The sequence below is a fragment of the Hippichthys cyanospilos genome, chromosome 20 (genome assembly GCF_059441005.1).
Source record: "Hippichthys cyanospilos isolate Australia breed blue-spotted pipefish chromosome 20, RoL_Hcya_1.0, whole genome shotgun sequence".
Classification (NCBI taxonomy): Eukaryota; Metazoa; Chordata; class Actinopteri; order Syngnathiformes; family Syngnathidae; genus Hippichthys; species Hippichthys cyanospilos.
The window spans coordinates 13,571,761-13,590,339 of record NC_142388.1 but is presented as its reverse complement, the minus strand read 5'-3'; the positions used below and the strand labels follow the sequence as shown (position 1 = coordinate 13,590,339).

The 18,579-nt window shown below is 37.7% G+C and overlaps 1 protein-coding gene across 3 annotated transcripts in view; it reads left to right on the top strand.

The window, feature by feature from the left end:
- The first annotated feature begins 639 nt into the window (after positions 1-639).
- Positions 640-18,579, top strand: part of opn5 (opsin 5) — a 47,751-nt gene continuing 29,811 nt past the window's right edge. For 2 of the 3 annotated variants that reach the window (XM_088403534.1, XM_088403537.1), the window contains exons 1-2: positions 640-886; positions 14,935-15,078. In XM_088403534.1, coding sequence (XP_088259660.1) covers positions 14,949-15,078 — 130 coding nt within the window. In that variant the 5' untranslated portion in view covers positions 640-886; positions 14,935-14,948. Of the gene's footprint in view, positions 887-10,528; positions 10,539-14,934; positions 15,079-18,579 lie in introns of those variants that run through there. The other variant, XM_088403536.1, reaches the window with a different exon arrangement.

Sequence of the window (18,579 nt, the reverse complement as noted above, 5' to 3'; positions counted from 1 at the left end):
ATTAAAGTCGAACTTAACCTTAATTTGTATTTGTTTACTGCAATAACAAATAATATCTGCCAGCCGTAGTAACAAAAAGATGTTCATATTTATAATGAACTAACTAACAATTAAAATTATGAATGTTTTGGTTTTCATCCATCTCAGGGTGATGCCACAGCATGATGGCTTATTTAGTTATTTTTTTTTTAGCTATTTTGTTTTGAACCATCATGTCATCAACCTGTAATTATTCTCATAATCACAGCACGTATAGGGAGCCTATCAAAATGCTTTTTTGGTCACCAGATATGTGCCATTTATTTGTTTTTCATTTCTATCTATCTATCTATCTATCTATCTATCTATCTATCTATCTATCTATCTATCTATCTATCTATCTATCTATCTGATAGATGACCACCTCGAGGGAGGTAATTGAAATAAAAAGAATAAATAAATAAATAAATAAATAAATAAATAAATAAATTAGGAACGCATGAGAAACAACTGGAAGTCGATTGCATTTTCTCGCAGGCTCCACACGCTCAGTTTTACTTGGGAAGTAGCCGGAAGTAGCTTGGCTTCCACCCAGTAACTTGGCAGCTGACAAAACAAAGAGCGCAGAGGAGCGTCTCCTTGACACGTCTGTGAGCTGATTCTGCGGTGCGACCGCGCTGGGTCAGAAAAGATTGAACAGTTCGAGAAGTGGCAGCCGCACGGGACTATTTCACTTCTTTCCTTTTTTTTTTTGTCAAGACCAACTTCACTTTTTTGTTGTTGTTGTTTTACTCCGAGCAGTTGACTCAATGATATATATATATATATATTTTTTTTACGTTTGTTTTTTTTTTTTTTTTAGCGATTTAACTCTCCCCCGGAGTGACTGATGATCGAACACCAAAAGGTGAGGATGTAACAATTTTTACTTCGACCTTCATTCTTCATTTTCTCAATTCAAGTACTATATTTAGGGTGTGCATGTTGCCAAGAGCGTTTTTTTTTTGGGGGGGGGGATTGTAGTGTAGTTGCTTAATCCCCACCCCCGTCAATTTCTTTCATGGTTAAGGATAAACTGCATAATCATTTTTACGTGAATCTCCTAATATTATAGATGGGTTAGATGTTAAATGTTTGATGTTAATATTATAGATGGGAATAAAATATAAAAAGACCCGGTTACTAAAAGTTATGCACACGAAAGGATTTATAATCTCAATTCTCCTTGCTGTACTTCAGAATTAATAACAAATAACAAAACGTGCTCTCGCAGGCCACAAGGCACTCGTGCACCCTTAACTAGATCCACGCGCTACATATATAAGGCATGTATAAAAATAACCTCAAATTGGCTTGACCGTCACAGATGTATACATGTAACAATATGATTAATTTCCATAATGTTCAACTCCGTGTTAAAATGTGCATTGTAACATGCATTTGAGCCTCTTAAATTTCAATAATGATAACTGTCATTCTATAAACCGTTTATACACATTAATCTTTTAGTGTGATTATTTATTTATTTATTTATTTATTTTGGTAGTGCATCAAAACAAAATCATTCACAGCGTTGTCTGTGTACTTTAGACCTAATTGCTGCATCAACACCTATTATCACAGAACCTGACAAAGTAACTATGTACTTTTATTTTGATAGGAAACCTCAAGTCCTTACGTCTCATCTGCTTGCTAAATTTCTCACTGTAATCACTCCCCAAACATATATTGCGCAAGGGTTGAAACGACTACTGTAATTGTCAAATGCAAACATTGAATCAATTGGAAGAAACAGCTTAAGTTCATTAAGAATTTATGCGAATGCTCACATTTTCAAAAGAGTATTACCTTGGTAACTATGGTCCATTAGTGACCAGCAAATAATTTTGTATAGCGCAGTCACATCAATACAAAGCAACACAAACAGATAAAGTTTCGGAGTGGAGCATTGCATTGCATCATACATTTTTTCTGTACTATTAAAGTCCTTTATTTGGATATGTGGTGCATTTTCACAAAAGCAGGTTTATATCCCAGACATTCTGGATAAGTGATTAAAAAAAATCCAAAGAGATTGCCATTTTTGTATTTCTACAAAAACATCCTCCTTAAGCAGCCAGAATGTTCAAGTTGTAATCGAAGTGTATGAAAATTAGGCATTAATAAAAGGTGCACAGCATTGAAAGATGACTGTGCCAAAACTTTAAATGTGTTTTTCTCAAAACTAGGAATTTCAACTTGGCAATATTCAAATAATTTAAGCAAGCTATCTTCATGTATTATTTGTCATTTAAAAAAGAATTAAGTAGGTAGAAAAGTAATATTTTTTATTTTTTATTTTCAGAAACATAAGCCTGATTTTGTGAAAACACAAACACATTTTTGGGATGTTTAATTTGGCCACTCCACCTAACATTAAACAACAGCAAGCATGAGGCTTTCTGGGTTTCCACAAATCCCTGGCAAGGCAAAGATTGAGGCAAAGGTTTTCCAAACAAAAAGTATTGAAGATTGACGCACTGATTTAAAATATTTTGACTGATTTAATGTGATCCTAATTTCTTTTTTTCTGGAAAAACTGGGAAGTAGATAGAGGTTTCTTTACAGGGTTCAATTTTTCATGGATTTCATTAGAGTTTGGGCCTGGATATATAATCCAATCAAGTTTTACTTTTTGGAGAGAATTAAGGAAATGATTAAACTTCTCCATGATATTGATTATTTTTGGATTCGGTCTTTATATATATGTGGGGACTGACCTCCTTGTATGTCAATCAAGTGACAAATTTCAATAACTGCCATGGAAGCTCACAATCTACCTAATGGGCACTCCTCTTCTATTGTCCTCTGTTTTTCTTTTCTATCATATCCAAGTATATCTTGTCTGAACTCGGATGCCAGAGAATTTAAAAACTTGGGGTGCTCCCTGAGAATTTTGTCCTTCACACATTCGCCTATAGACTTTTATGTGCATTTACAAGTTGAAAAATCATATTCCACTTGAAATATCGTATTTCTCCAAGAGTCAACTTCGCTTATAAGTCAACTCTCTCCCCTCCCTTTTTTTTTCTTCTTTTACTTCAATTTGGGTGAATCTTATAAACATGCAAGTAAAGTCTACCCCTGACTTCAGTGGTTGTATTGATCATGGCTGTCCAATTATAAAATATAGTCTGTTATTAAAATGACAAAATTACACTACTTTTAGACACATTTCTTCATTGTATATCAAATAACACACTGTTGCGGTGCTTATTTGCAATGATCTATGCAAACGCTCTAAAACGGATGTATACTATATTGTATTTGAGGCATATATAAAAATTTGAAGCATTGTAAATGGCATGATATTACTTATTTTGCAGTTGAATTAGTGCAAACACAGATATGTGAAAAAAAAAATGTCTAGTCGAAGCAACAAACTTCTGTTCACCTGACTTGCCTCTCAGTGTAGCACTGCTTGGGATGAGATGAGAGTTCATATGATGGCAAGATCTCATGCTATTAGAACACCAAAGGATTTATATGTTGGCAAGATCTCATGCTATTAGAACACCAAAGGATTTCTCGTCCCTGCTCCAGATCTTTTTCTTTTTTTTTTTTTTTTTTTTGCTCTATGCTGCAATGCTACTTTTTTGCATGACAATAAAACAAACATGACAGCTTGTATATATATTTTGATTTGAGGGCTTTTATTTCGAAGTTGTTCCAGGAAACATGTCGCGACGAGGGCTGACTTTCTAACACACAAACTGCTCTGGTTGCTCTGTCACGAGTCACAACTCTTGAAACAAACAACACAACGTTGTTAAGAAATCATATTAAATCGCCAATACAGGGCAGTAAGAAATGGGACTTAATTTTGCCAACATTTTATTGCACAATGCCAGTTGCATTTAACACAGCCTCTAGCATAAACTCATAAAAGTTGGTCATTCATATTAAGTGGAAATGTTTTATTTGGTCTTCTGTATTGGTTTACATGAAGCAAAACATTTTTTCCTTAATTAAATTTACTTCATAGCCCCAAACTCACTATCTGCAGCCCTACAGGAGAAACAGAATGCTGTGATTTCTTTCCAAACATCTGTGGTGATATTTTGGTTGTCCAGCTGAAGAAAATGATGGCAAAATATTGGCAGAAGATGGTTTTTCAATACTGAAACAAAACAAAACAAAACCCGCATTAATTTTGTTTCACCATGGTGTAACCAGTACTATAGTCTTGTGCACTATTATGATTACTTTTGAGTACTGGTTATTTCCCACTTTTTTATTTATTAACTCAATTTAAGTTGTAATGTTGTGAATTTCATCAGTATATTTCGGCCATGTACCTATGTAGAAACCTATGCCTTTTGTTTTTGCATAATCTTTCTCCTGAAAGGCACAAACCTCATGTTTTCAATGATGAAATAGTAATTTTTTTCTTGCGTGGCGCATACTTTCAGACTCCTCTTGGGGGTCATATACTGTAAGTCATGTCTTTTTCCCCCTTGACCCCATTATCATTTGTGAATTGAGCTGTGCCAAAAGAGCACTGAGATCCACTATTCTCATGTTTTAGTTGTTGGTATTCATTGTCAGTGGGTTAGTATCAGTGCTAGGGCTGGAGTTAATACTATATATTAATACTATATATATATATATATATATATATATATATATATATATATATATATATATATATATATATATATATATATATATATATATATATATATATGTGTGTGTGTGTGTGTGTGTGTGTATTGTATTGATAGGGCTGTTGCCACTGAACGTTTTAAGGGGTTGGAATAAAAAATAATTTTATATTTGACATTGTTATGGGTGATAATAAAGCCAGGTTAGTGAAAAAAATCCCAGACACTCAGGGGTTAGTAAAAAAACAAGCATGGCAAAAAGAAGCAACTGACCTAAACTTTAGGGGGTCTAGGATTCTATTTTGGCCTACTTGAGCAGCCTCAAAACTGGGCTAAAAACACCCATGACTCCGCCTGCAGTTTAGGTAATTTTGCACTTAATAATTTGTTTTTATTTGTGTCACTGCTGGTCTTCAAAAAGTTTATGTGATAAAGTAACTGGCCCAGTATGTGGCACAAGAAAGACTGGGACCTGTGCCTCCAGTGTCTATTAATAACAATAATGAATCATGATAATGAATTTGTAAATAAAGTGCTTTTAGTCAAAGGGATGCAGAGATCATCATAAAACAAGTAACAACTAAAGATAAATAAATACAAACACATTAAAAACATTTAATGAGATAGAATAAAATAGTTACCAAATAAATCCAAAACAAATAAAACAGGTCACCAATCAAAATACAACCCCAACAAAATAAATGTAACAGTAAAAAAGTTGGTTCATAGATTTTAAATATAGCACAACCCCATACTTTTTTATTTATTTATGGAACTCCAAACATGTACAGTGATATTAACAATACTAAGGTTAAATTGGTTACACTGATTTTAAGAAATGAAAAAACAAAAACATGCTCTTTTTGTGTTCTTTTTTTCGCACCTGTCTAACAACACCTTGACTACTTTAGGGACTTTGGAAGTTTAAAATGTGCTATATACTTCTGATGTATTTCAATGACATTCGCGTATCTCAGAAAATACTCCTTGCTCAAAAATTTGTAGACAGCCCAAGAATACAATGAGTCAGGTGTTTTATTCCAGGTGTTTTTGTTTCTTTTCCCAGTTTATGAGTGGTGAGTATCAAAAGTGTGGAAGAGAGTTGGTTGCTTAAGAAAGGCGCCTGGATGCCACCTTTAAGGCAGCTATAGCAAAGGATATGCATAGCCAACCTTTAGGAAAGGGGATTATCCACAATTCTTTACGGCAGTAATCTTTGTGTATAAAGAGCCACATAGATAAAACGTTGTAAACAAATATTTTGTGGAATTAAAAACAAAAAGGATATGATATCCATTCATCAATTTTGTTTAGCGCTTATCCTCATTACGCTTGCTGATGCCTATCTCAGCAGTCATAGGGCAGTAGGTGGGGAACACATTGCACTGGTTGCGCTCTTTGCACCCACACCCTTTGGCCCCTCCCTCTCCCTTCTTATCATTATTTTTCTCATAGTATGAATCATGTTTTACATGTAAATCATTCCAACGCTTCAATAACACCACATTAAATGTTACAATACATTACCTTTCGAGTGAGGCCATGTTCCAAACAGCAGAAAAAGAAAACTCTATGTTACAGAGATAGCATTTCCCTCGTTTCTGCCGTTGTAGTCATATTCCTTCCCCTCACCTGCACAATTTGGGTCGTCCAATATCCGAATACTACTCCTCTTCAACAAGCAGCCATAATAATGAGCAGTAGATTCTCATGTTGCATTTAATTCAATTGGTAATTATGATATTTCAAGTTTTGTTTTGGTTCTTTTATATGCCAAGTAATTTTCGTAATATGAAGAAAAAATCCCAGTACACAGGCGACCGTATCTTGAGGTTTCACTGTATTTGATCAATTATAACGATGCGTTTCTCCTTGGTTTTTGTCGTATTGTTTTCACAAATGCGAGTGAAGTCACACTCAACAGACTGAAGTCACTGTCAATAGTATCCTATGCTGGCACGTGTGGCAACATGATACCTCTGTATTTGTGCCACATCAGTGTCATCTGAAAGAGTACCGTATTTTTTGCACTATAAGGTGCACCTAAAAGCCTTATTTTTTAAAAAAAAAACTGATGGTGCGCCTTATAATCAGGTGTGCCTTATATATGGATCAATATTGAGATTGGGATCCGTTGATGGGGAATGAAGTAAGCTTTACCTGTTTCTTTTGTGTGACTACAGTTTAACAAGGTTGGTTATATTGACATTGAGTTATTATGCGTTTGAGAGTTATTATTTGAGTTATTATTGTTATTACTTTGAGTATTACTATATTGTGATTGAAAAAGTTTGAAAATATGTCGTTAATCGAGGGTGCGCCTTATAATCCGGTGCACCTTATATATGGAAAAAGTTTTAAAATACGTCATTAATTGAGGGTGCACCTTATAATCCGGTGTGCCTTATATATGGAAAACGTTTTAAAATATGTCATAAATTGAGGGTGCCCCTTATAATCCGGTGCGCCTTATAGTGCGGAAAATACGGTATTCTCAACTGCTGGGGACATAATACAGTCAAGGGCATGCTTTTAAAACTTTTTCAATCACAATATAGTAATACTCAAAGTAATAACAATAACTGAAATAATAACTCTAAACTCTCAATAGCACAACTCGGATCCCAATCTCAATATTGATCCATACATAAGGCGCACTTGATTATAAGGCGCACCATCAGCTTTTTTTTAAAAAAAATAAGGGTTTTAGGCGCGCCCTACAGCGGAAAATACGATACAGCACTAGTCTCGAGGAATGCTTAGAATGGTTCCTCACCCAAGACCTGTTTGTCATGGGTGACCCACCAGGGTTTATAAAGCCTCATACAACTTATCTCCAAGGATCACTGGGATATACAAAGCTCTCCACCACAGTAAGTGACGCCTCGTGAAGGGTAATATTGATACCCTTAAAAATAAATTTTGCTTTTACACGGGTGTGTCTTATATTTGGAGAATTACAGTAAAGTTACTATCATTTAAGTGGAATACCTAAGTGGAATTTAATTTATCATCAAAAGCTCAACAGTGTATTATTCCAATAACTGTTATTGATCATAGAAAAGAGTATAAAAACCTCTAATAAAACATTCATAAAAGACAACTGCATGCGATGAAAAAAAATGTTCGTGCAAGCAAATACTAGAAATATTATGGTGAGGACAAATCTCCCTCAAAGAACATTTATTAATTAATCTTGATTTACTTAAGTTTCTCAGGGCAATTTTTGGTGGCAAGTTACAACCTGAAACATAATGATATACATGCGCATTTTTTGCTTTTCAACATCAACCTGCTGGATGTCCTGTCGTTACTGGTACAATGGACAATGTTCAAACATACACAAAAGGGGAGTGCTCTTCCTTGCACCACGGACCAGCCAAATCACTTCATCACATTTTAACATTTTTGTGATGGATATAGTAGCAAATCAAAACAAATGGTTAGCTATCTAACACATTGCCAAGCCTTTCAAATGACTGCAGTTGTTGTAATAGTGGAAAAGCGGCGCTTTCAACAAACTCCAAAGGGTTGACTTGAAATAACAGCCATCGGCACCATGTTTGAAGTAGAATCGCTCCTTGCAGCTAGGGGTGAAAAAAGTCAGCTGGTACCAATATCCTAGGCCTGGGGTCGGGAACTTTAAATACTCAAAGAGCCATTTAAACTGTTTCCCATAGAAACTAAATAGACGGCTGAAAAATGCTTTGGGCATCTAAAGTGAGAATATCTGTGTGTGATATAATACTATTTCATTTAATCCTGTAAAATACATATTTGTGATAATTTGTCAAATTTAAGATTGGGCTGTCCCTTGTTTTTTTTACAACCCATTATTTCTATCAATTATTTAATCGATTAAACCAGTTTCCAAATATTTTTTGCAAAGCCCCCCAGGAGGGAGAAAACATTTCATGCCCCCCCCCACCTCCTAAAGGTGACTATAAATAAAATCATTATTTGTAAAAATTGCAAAGATATAACCAAAACTATACCTTTTATTTTACGTTTTACAGGGTTTACACACATTACAGTTTAGTCTGAAACAGAAAAAATCCTTAAACTACATCAAAGGGCCTGAATAACAAAATATATCTATAATCTTATCTATACCTTATCTATAATACAAACTCTTTTGATCAACTGAGTCTGAACAAAAATGATTAAAGTAATCAATGTAAATTTATCTGGAACCTTAACAATAACATCGATATCTTAAACATAGTAACCTAAAACAAACAAAACATTCATGTTTCGTGTTTTTTTTTTTTCTAAATCGCATTAAGGAAACACACACGCACACACACTCACACACGGTTTGAGGACTGGATTAATCGAATAATCCAGGAAAAAAAATGCATTAAAGTGTATTGCAAAACAATTTCTTTTATAATTACTGTTGACTGACCAATTACTGTTTATTTCATTTTTGTCATGATTGTGACCAGGACAAACACGTAGTGAACCCTGGAACACGCTTGAAAGCGGCTTTGGTGTGGCAAAAAGGTTTATTAACCAAAAGAGCATGCAACGCGTGAAGTATCAACAGAAATTCAGCAAAGTACAACACAAATGAGAAAATATGACTCAAAGTACAAATGAAAGAGACAATACAAAAGTACAAGTAACAATCCAAGATTGAGCAAGAGGACACCAAAAAACACAAAAGTACCAATGAAGATGAATATAGCAAAAACAATAAGTGTCACAAAGCTATCTGTCACAAAGCCATCGGTCCAGCCAATCATTGCCCAACACATCTCACCCCACCTGCCAATCAGCCTTGAACAGCATCGGCTGCCACCGATCCATCACCCAGTATAAAGCCCCCGGCCTTTTCCCTTCACAATCTACCAGAGAGTCTCCATGCGTCCAGCGGAGCCTTCCAGCAGTACTTCCGACCAGTTTATCCGTCCTGCCGAAATAAGCCCCCTGCTCGAGGTCCCGTCCTATCCGCCTCCTCTCTGATCCGTCCGCCTACCGAGTCCCCTCTTTTCCGACCCAGAGAGCCCGCCACCGTGGTCCGTCCTCATCTGCCTTCGCCCCCGCAAATAACATTCAGCAAACAAACATTCTGTCTTTACCTTCACTTACCTGTGTGTGCTTTTGGGTCCTCCATCCCCGAGCCGATACAATAAAAGCATGGTAGGAAAAAGGTAACAACGAAAACACTCAGGGAAAAACACTAAGATACGAAAAAAACGAGGAACTGGAGATTGGCATTGGAGCCATATGGCTCCAGAAAGCAAAAGCGGCCGACAGTAGCTTGGGACAATGTGTTTGTTAACTATTTTTTTCTATATTTCTTTCAATAAAAGAAGAAATCTGATCGAATCACGATTGAGTGAATCATTTAATACATGTAAGGGGTTACAGTATCATAGACAGCGGAGTAACGGGTTTGGTACTATGCAAAATCATTTTGCGGACCGATCAAACCTCACTTCCTGCCCACGGGCCGTGCGTTTGACACTTCTGGAAAAATACAACAACTAAACAATACTACAAGAGGGATTTTTGCACTCACCAAACCTTTTGAAAAGCATTTTATTACTGGTTCGGTCATCATATTCCAAAGTAAAAAACTTGTGCAAATGTCTTATTTTGATAAAAAGCACTAATGACAACTGGTCATGGTTTTATGAAAGACTACAGAAATCAGGCTGAACATTTGGAAAATTCCAAGTTAAACAATAGGTTTAGTCAAGTCAAGTTTATTTGTATAGTCCTGAATCAACTCAGTCTCAAAGGGCTTCAAAGGTAAAAAAGAAATTATACAGAACATCACAAATACACAACGGCATCCCCCAACAAAGTGCCCAGAAGAAGAAGGAAAAACTCAAAAACCCCATTTTGATAAAATAAGAAACCTTCAGAAGGGACCGCAGGTGGGAGGTAGGACCGCAGGGTCAACAGGTAGCACCAGATGCTGAGGGCTAAAAATAACACACTCTAAATGATCTCAACAATCACTCGATTATTATGTTGCAGATTAATATTATGATTGATTATTTTTAAGTTAATCAATTAATTTGACCGCTCTAATTATAGCTAATCAAATAATTTGTTTTACCCGGGTAAGTTAATTTTTGTCTGAAAGTCGGGGGGGCAGCAAAAAGTCACCTACAATGGCCATCTTTATTAGAATTTTTACATCCAGGTCAGAGAAATTGGACCATCATTGAGCAAGCTTTGCATGTCTTATGCTAATGCAACAGCCAATCATCCAAGATTCTTTTTTGCACATCCCACCCTAAATTACATATTTCCAAAGTATATTTAAAAAAAAACAAAAAAAAAAACAAAAGACGTACTTTGCGTGCATGCTCTAAGTTTCAAGTGTTTTATGCATTACAAAACATATATTTTACCCAAGGCGTTACGGTTTTAATACATTTATTTTTTTGGTAGCATGTTTCCACCAAACTAATTTCTCATTCAGTCCACATGTATTTTTCATCTTTTCATCATATCACAATTTCACATTGAATAATGTGAATTTTCATTTCATTATTTTGTTACAAGCAAGGTGTTGATGGAAGTGTTCAACTTGATTCATCCAAATTTGGATGGTTTTGCCTTTAAGGATTGCAGAAAGATGTGGTTATTATACCTAATGCATAAAATAACTTAATTAAAGCCAAGTGTCATTGCAATTGATTTGTTGTTGTTTCACCAACTCCGCATTCCCACACAACCTACACTTTTATTAAATGTGATGTGAGCTGTAAACACATTTGCTGATTTTTTTTTTTTCTAATATGATAACATCCTACGTGTATCGAATGCATTACAAGATGAACCTCACTTGCATTTGTTGAATTACTAGAACCGAAGACAATGTAACAAAACATGGATGGAAAATGTGTACTGTGTACACCGGCAAGGGCTGCCAACATTCCTAAATGACAATAAGGAGTATGGCCCCCACCTAGGATCATGACAGTGTTACATTTTTTTATTTACCTATGTCAGTATTTTATCTCAGTATTTTGCCATCATCATCACAAAACTGTTTTCAAAATTCAAAATTACTCAGCACGATATTTTCCACAATGATAGCAAGATGCTCAATGGTCTGCTTCACTGTGCAGTGCATTCCGTGCAATTCCCTTGCAAGATATGTTATTGTTTCCTCTTGAAGTTTGTGAAAACTGTGACTTCCAGAATTCATGATTGTATTGTGTGCACTAACACCATGATTTGATAAAATCCTGAATCAAGACTCCCCAAAGCCGGCTGAAATCCCAGCAGCAGACTCATCCACATTCTCAATTACCGTATCAAAATTACACCAATTTTCTCCACATATCTGTGTTTGAATAACATCAATTCTAATGTGAAATAAGTCATGTGTTGTCATTTATAAGGCTTAAAATGATTATATATACTGTACCTCCAATGTACTGTACCTTGATATAGTATAGTATGGGCACTTTGTCAAGCCACCTTATTTCCTCTTTTGTCAATAACGAGGTTGCATGCATAACTTTTCTGGCGGACTTTGACCCATTATGAAAAAGGAAATATGGCTGGGAAAAAGCCGTGGGACGTGTGGTTGAACCAGTCGGCATGGATGTCGGCAGGTGGGGGAATGAACAGCAAAGCACACGCTTCCACGGTCCGATCTCACAACAGTTGTCATTTGGGTAAAGAACGTCCCAAGTAAGAGGATCAGTAAATAATCTCTGAAGACCTCCTTTTCAAACAAATTGAATGGGTCCAAAGATGACTACCGGTGAAAAAGTAATGTGGATGTTTGCACAAATGGCGAGCAGGAAGGAGAGAATGCCCCAGATTTAAATGGGAGGAGCCACAATATTTGGCGTGTCAAATAGTGATGATGACTTTTAGGGCTTTTTGACGAATTTGTATTCTGCTGTGTCAAGAAAAATAAAGCTCTGAAACTTCAAATTGTTTTATTGTTGCAACATTAGTTTCAGCATTTGCGTAATACGCATGCCTACATTGCCTTGCACTCGTCTTGATTCTGCCCCTCACCTTCACCCTTAAGACCAGTGTTATTCGGTACACGATGAAGAAATGTGTCTAAAAGTACCATAATTTCATCACTTTAATGACACACACCATGTGTTTTAATTGAACAGTCCGGATATGTGTAACCACTAGTTAGGTGTAGACTTATACTTGGGTATTTGCAAAATTCACCCAAATTGGAGTTAAAAAAAAAAGAGGGGTGGTTGACTTATGCACGTCAACTTCTAAACGTAGAAATACAGTAAATCAAGCATTTTATTTATGACTCCACATTTGAGACCGAAAATCTAAACTGCAATAATGTCGCAAATTCTGTCCTATCAGAAATAACCTCCTCTGACGTGTGCGATCAGAAACAACTTCCGCCTCTGACGTCACCGGTATCCGCGTCTTTGGTGGGAAAAAGAGTGGCACAAATCTCTGTTTAAGCTGGTTGCACGCAACCACGGAACCGGTTGCTTGGGCAAATCTCCACTTCGGCCAGAGTTTTTGAAACATTCAATTTTTATGAAAAAAAAAAAAAAAGCCTGGCCACATATAGCAAATAAGGCACAACAGAGACATTTACTGCCCGTTTGCAAGAAACCCAGCCAAATGTAGACAAGGGCGCAGATGCACTGATTTTTTATTTTTTTTTAACCTTCTATTTGCGTTTGCGTCCATGTGGATTTTGTGATTGCATTCTTTGCAGCACTTTTCTTTTTATAATGCACTTTCAATTATTATTATTATTATCAAAATCATCAGAGCCTTGGTGTGTGTGGGGGACAATACAGGTGTGCATACAGACATTGCTCCACCCATCCATCCACTCCAAGATGTGATAGAGGCTGTTTAAGCAACAATGTAGCCGCTTTTAAAACATGCACAAAATAAATAAATACTTTAGTTAGAACCATGTGACAATTATTTTAATAAAGATTTTTTAGATTTATGAGTGATCACAGGTATTGAAGGATGAAATTAACTTATTGTTTGCCAGCCCAGATAAAAGTAAAAAAAAAAAAATGGGTGATTGGGTGTATGAATGATTGTTTGTCAATGTGTGTCCTGCAATTGGCTGGCAACCAGTTCAGCGTTTCCCTGAGACAGCTGGGATAGGCACCAGTGAGCCGGTGATCTGAGGATAAGTGTTCGTAGAAATTGGAATGATGGATGTGTGTTGTACAGGCAGACAAAAGTCAGACCTGGAGGAGACATTTCTGATGAAAAGTATTTCCACAACCCAAAGTACACATTTGGCTATTAATGGAGACTGAATTGAAAAATAGGTGAAGACCTTGTAAAAATGAAAAATTTGTGACTTTTGGGTAGTCGCAGGTTTTTCCCTGTGACCTGGATGGGGGCACTTCTGTTGGGCTGGCGGAACACCATGGGGTCTTGGGCATGGGTGATAGGCTCTTCGAACTTCCTTTTTCAGATTGACAAGATTGAGTTCTGTCTTCCCTATTGTGTCAACTCAGTAAATCTGAGCACCAAATGAGTTATATACGCATGTGAACCTTCCAATACAGCCTTGTAGGCACACTATTAGGACCTATTTTCATTCTAGTTGCTGATTGATCTTTGTCTTCATGGTAAAGCCATATTTAATATAACAAATATTCCTATTACATCACCTTTTTTCATTTGAAAACCAATGATTGTACTGAGTGTGGGGTTTCATTTGGTCAGGGTATAACTTCATTTCATTGAACAAAGTGCTTTGTGGCATCCATCCAAACTTTATCTACCACTCATCCAGGGTTAGGGGTTGTCAGGGCAAGCTTTAGCAGGGAGGTCCACACTTTCCTCAACCCAGCCATTTTTTCCTGCTCCTCTGGGGGGGATTTTTCATGCCCAGGCCAGCCAGGAGACATAGCCTGTCAAGTGCGTCTTGGGTCATTCCGGAGGCCTTCTTCCAACGGTTTATGGCCAGAACACCTCACCAGGGTGGCATTTAGAAGGCATCCTGACCAGAAGCCCACACCACCTCAGCTGGCTCCTCTCAAAGTGGAGAAGCAATGAATCTACTCCAAGTCCCTCCCAGATGAGCGAGCTTCTCACCCTATCCAAGCTAGAGCCCGGAAACCCTGCAGAAGAAACTAACTTCAGCTGCTTGTATCCGGGATCTTGTTCTTTCCCTGTGGCATGTGGCAATTAAATATTTCTCTATCCCTCATTATATATATATATATATATATATATATATATATATATATATATATATATATATATATATATATACACACACACCACACACACACTGTATTTGAACTGAATGTAATTTAATGCATATGCAACATGTTACTTACTAACAATTTGTTTTTTACAGAAATTCCCCCACTGATGGCAGTGATGAATGAGACGTGGACACACCCATCATACGTGCCCCATTATCTCCTCCGCGGTGACCCCTTTGCATCAAGACTTTCAAAGGAGGCAGATATTGTTGCAGCTTTTTATATCTGCATCATAGGTATGTTTTTTTTTTACAGTACAGACGTGTATTGCTCTTGATCTCTTAAAAATATGTTCATTGAATGTTCTACATATGCAGTTACTTTTTGGGTTACTTTGAAAAATATTTACTGTAAAAGGAAATATGTGGTGAAGCAGATTTCTTTTTGACCTACCTTATTGGACCTATCAAAATAGGTCCGATGATAGAACTGCGGAGGTTCCCATAAAATCTAGAATTGGTCAAAAAAGAGAATTGGTCAAATCAAGTTTATTTGAATAGCCCTGAATCACCGCAGGCTCAAAGGGCAGGTAAAAAAAAAGAATAAAAATATGAACCCCTTCTTTGTCTTTACATCGTAGACCAGTGGTTCTTAATCTTGTTGGAGGCGCCGAACCCCACCAGTTTCATATGCTCATTCACCGAACCCTTCATTAGTAAAAAAATAAAATAAGACTTTTTTTTTACTGGTGCACGAAATGAATTGTGCATTAATATCACCTTGTTCAAAACACAAAACCAACACAGTGGGTAAAAGTACCAGTTCCCTGCCACCACGTCGTGGTCTCAAAGCGGACCGGTAGGGAGTCTCACTCAGACATATATACAGCGGTCTGATAGGGAGGTCTCACTCTGCTGCATAAACCAGCGACCTCAAAGCGTACCGGTAGGAAATCTCAGAGCAGGACGCTTTCAATGACTGTGCCCACTAACTGCAGACTAGACTGAGGGGTGAACTTCTGCGGCGGAGGCTCCACCGAACCGCTGAGACAGACTCACTGAACCCCTAGGTTTCGATCGAACCCAGGTTAAGAACCACTGTCCTAGACCGTACTGTTGCAGTAAAAATGAAGTAACAGCCTTCAATCAGTTAGTCATCCAATGTACTTTATCGCCACAATAGCAAATCTATTATCTGTACTTACAAAGCACCAACAATATAGTGCATTTATGAAGGTGGCCTCACAAGGTTACAGTACATGTTTTATTCTCAAAGCTACAAATGAATTTCAAAGAATATTTAAAAAAAAAAAAAAAAATATATATATATATATATATATATATATATATATATATATATATATATATATATATATACACAGTGATACCCCTACTTCGCGGTTAATGGGGGCTGTCAACCCCCCGCAAAGTCTGAAACCCACGAAGTAGGGTGTCAGTTCCTAAATTTCACTGTGTATATATATATATATATATGTTTAGTAATAATTAATTTAAAGTGAAATTAACTTTCATTATAGTTATTATAATTATTATAGTTTATTATAGGTATGATAATGATGTCAGGTTATGTTAGGCCAGCAGAGAAGGCCTTGCTGGCCCTAATGGCTCACCACTGATACATACACTGAAAAGCATACGTATTTATACCTCCTGTGATTTTGCAATTTCTCCTACTTAGAAAATAGGGACAGGACTGAATTTTAATCATAAATGCATTTCCACTCTTAGAAACCTAGTCTAAAAATAAAATCCGGCAATCACATTGTAAGATTTTTTTTTTTTTATGATTTATTTGTAAATTACAATGGTTCATAAGTATTTGGACCCATGAGAAAAATATTGTTAATATTTAGTGCAGAAGACTTTGCAATTACAGAGGTCAAACGTTTCATGTAGTTCTTCACCAGGTTTGCACATACTGCAACAGAGATTTTGGCCTACTACTCCAGACAAATTTTCCAGATCTGTAAGGTTTCAGGGCTGTCACTGAACAACAAGAAATTTCAGTTCCCTCCAAAGATTGTGGATTGGTTTTAGGTCTGGAGACTGGCTAGGCCACTCCAGAATCGTGATCTACTTCCTAAGCAGTCCACTCCGCGGTCATCCTGCCTTTGTGCTTCGGATCATTGTCATGTTGAAACGTCCAGCCAACACTCATCTTCAATGCTCTGACTCTGCTTAATACAGTATAGTTGTCGTGTCCCCTTTGCTGAAAAGCACCCCCCAAAGTGGGATGTTTCCACCCCTAAACCTCTTAGTAGGGATGGCGTTCTTGCAATTGTACACATCCTCCTTTTTCCTCCACACACAATGAATGGAGTTTATACCAAAGATTTCAATTTTTGTCTCATCTGACCGCATGACTTTCTCCCATGACCCCTCTGGATCATTCTGATGGTCCCTGGCAAACCTTAGATGGCCCCGCACCTGTGCTGACTTTAACTGGGTAACCCTCTGTGAGATGCATGATTTTAAACCATGACACCGTTGTGTTCTAATGAGAACAGCCTTTAACATTGTGGTTCCAGCTCTCTTCAGGTCATTGACCAGCTTCAGCCATGTAGTTCTTGGCTGACTCCTCACTTTTCTCATTCTGAGTGATGCTCCATGAGGAGGGATTTCTCCACAAGTAACCACCCACCCTACCATCCCTCTGAGCGCATTAATGTCACATGTGCACCCCACAGTCAGTCATTATCCAATTGCTGCCATGGGGAAGACGAGAGCTTTCTAAAGACACCACAAACAAAATAGTAGAGCTCTACAAAGCTGGGAAAGCTGGCATTCTTATTGCCCCCCAGCTCAGCGCCTGTACAATAAAAATGCCCACACTTGCTCTGCGCCTCTCACCACGGGCAACTCCAGAGTGGAAGAGAGTCAAACCCCTCTCAAAGAGGACTGGTACCAGAACCCAAGCTATGTGTGGAGGCGTATCCGGCTATATCTAGTTGGAACTTATCGGCCTTGCACACCAGCTCAGGCTCCTTCCCTGCCAGACAGGTGACATTCCATGTCCCAAGACCCAGCTTCTGTAGCCGGGGATTGGTGCGCCCAGGTCCCCGCCTTTGGCCACCGCCCAGCTCAGTTTGTACCTGACCCCTATAGCCCCTCCCACAGATGGTGAGCTCATGGGAAGGGGGACCCATGTCATCCTTTCGGGCTGAGCCTGGCCAGGCTCCATGGGGTCAGTCCCCGCCACCAGGGGCTTGCCAATGAGCCCCACCTCCAGGCCTGGCTCCAGAGGGGGGCCCCGGTGACCCGCGCCCAGGCGAGGGAAACTTGATTCCATTTATTTTATTCATCATCAGGGGACTTATGGGGTGTTTAGTCTGAAACCTCAACTAGGACCTGTTTGTCATGGGTGACCCTACCAGGGGCATAAAGCTCCCGACAACTTAGCCACTAGGATCACTGGAACACGCAAAGCCCTCCAACATGTTACGGTGACAGCTCACCACTCTCTTGTGGATGCGATTGCTTATTCCCATCTAGTGCCAGGAGAACACATTAAACCAACGTAAAGCATACATGTTATTGCAAGTGCTCTAGGCATTGCGGTGTGGGTTCAGTGTATTTCGTCATAGGTTTTTCTACCTAATTAGATAATTGAGTCATAGATGTAAATAAGGTTTAGCTTTGGCTGTAGAATTACGAAGTTTGATTATTATTTTCTTGGGCAAGGTTTTTTTTTCGAAGGGGTTGGGGATTTTGGCAATAACTGTTTACATAGCATGGGTATGTTAACTCTAACCTGTAATTGGTAGCCCGTGGTCACCA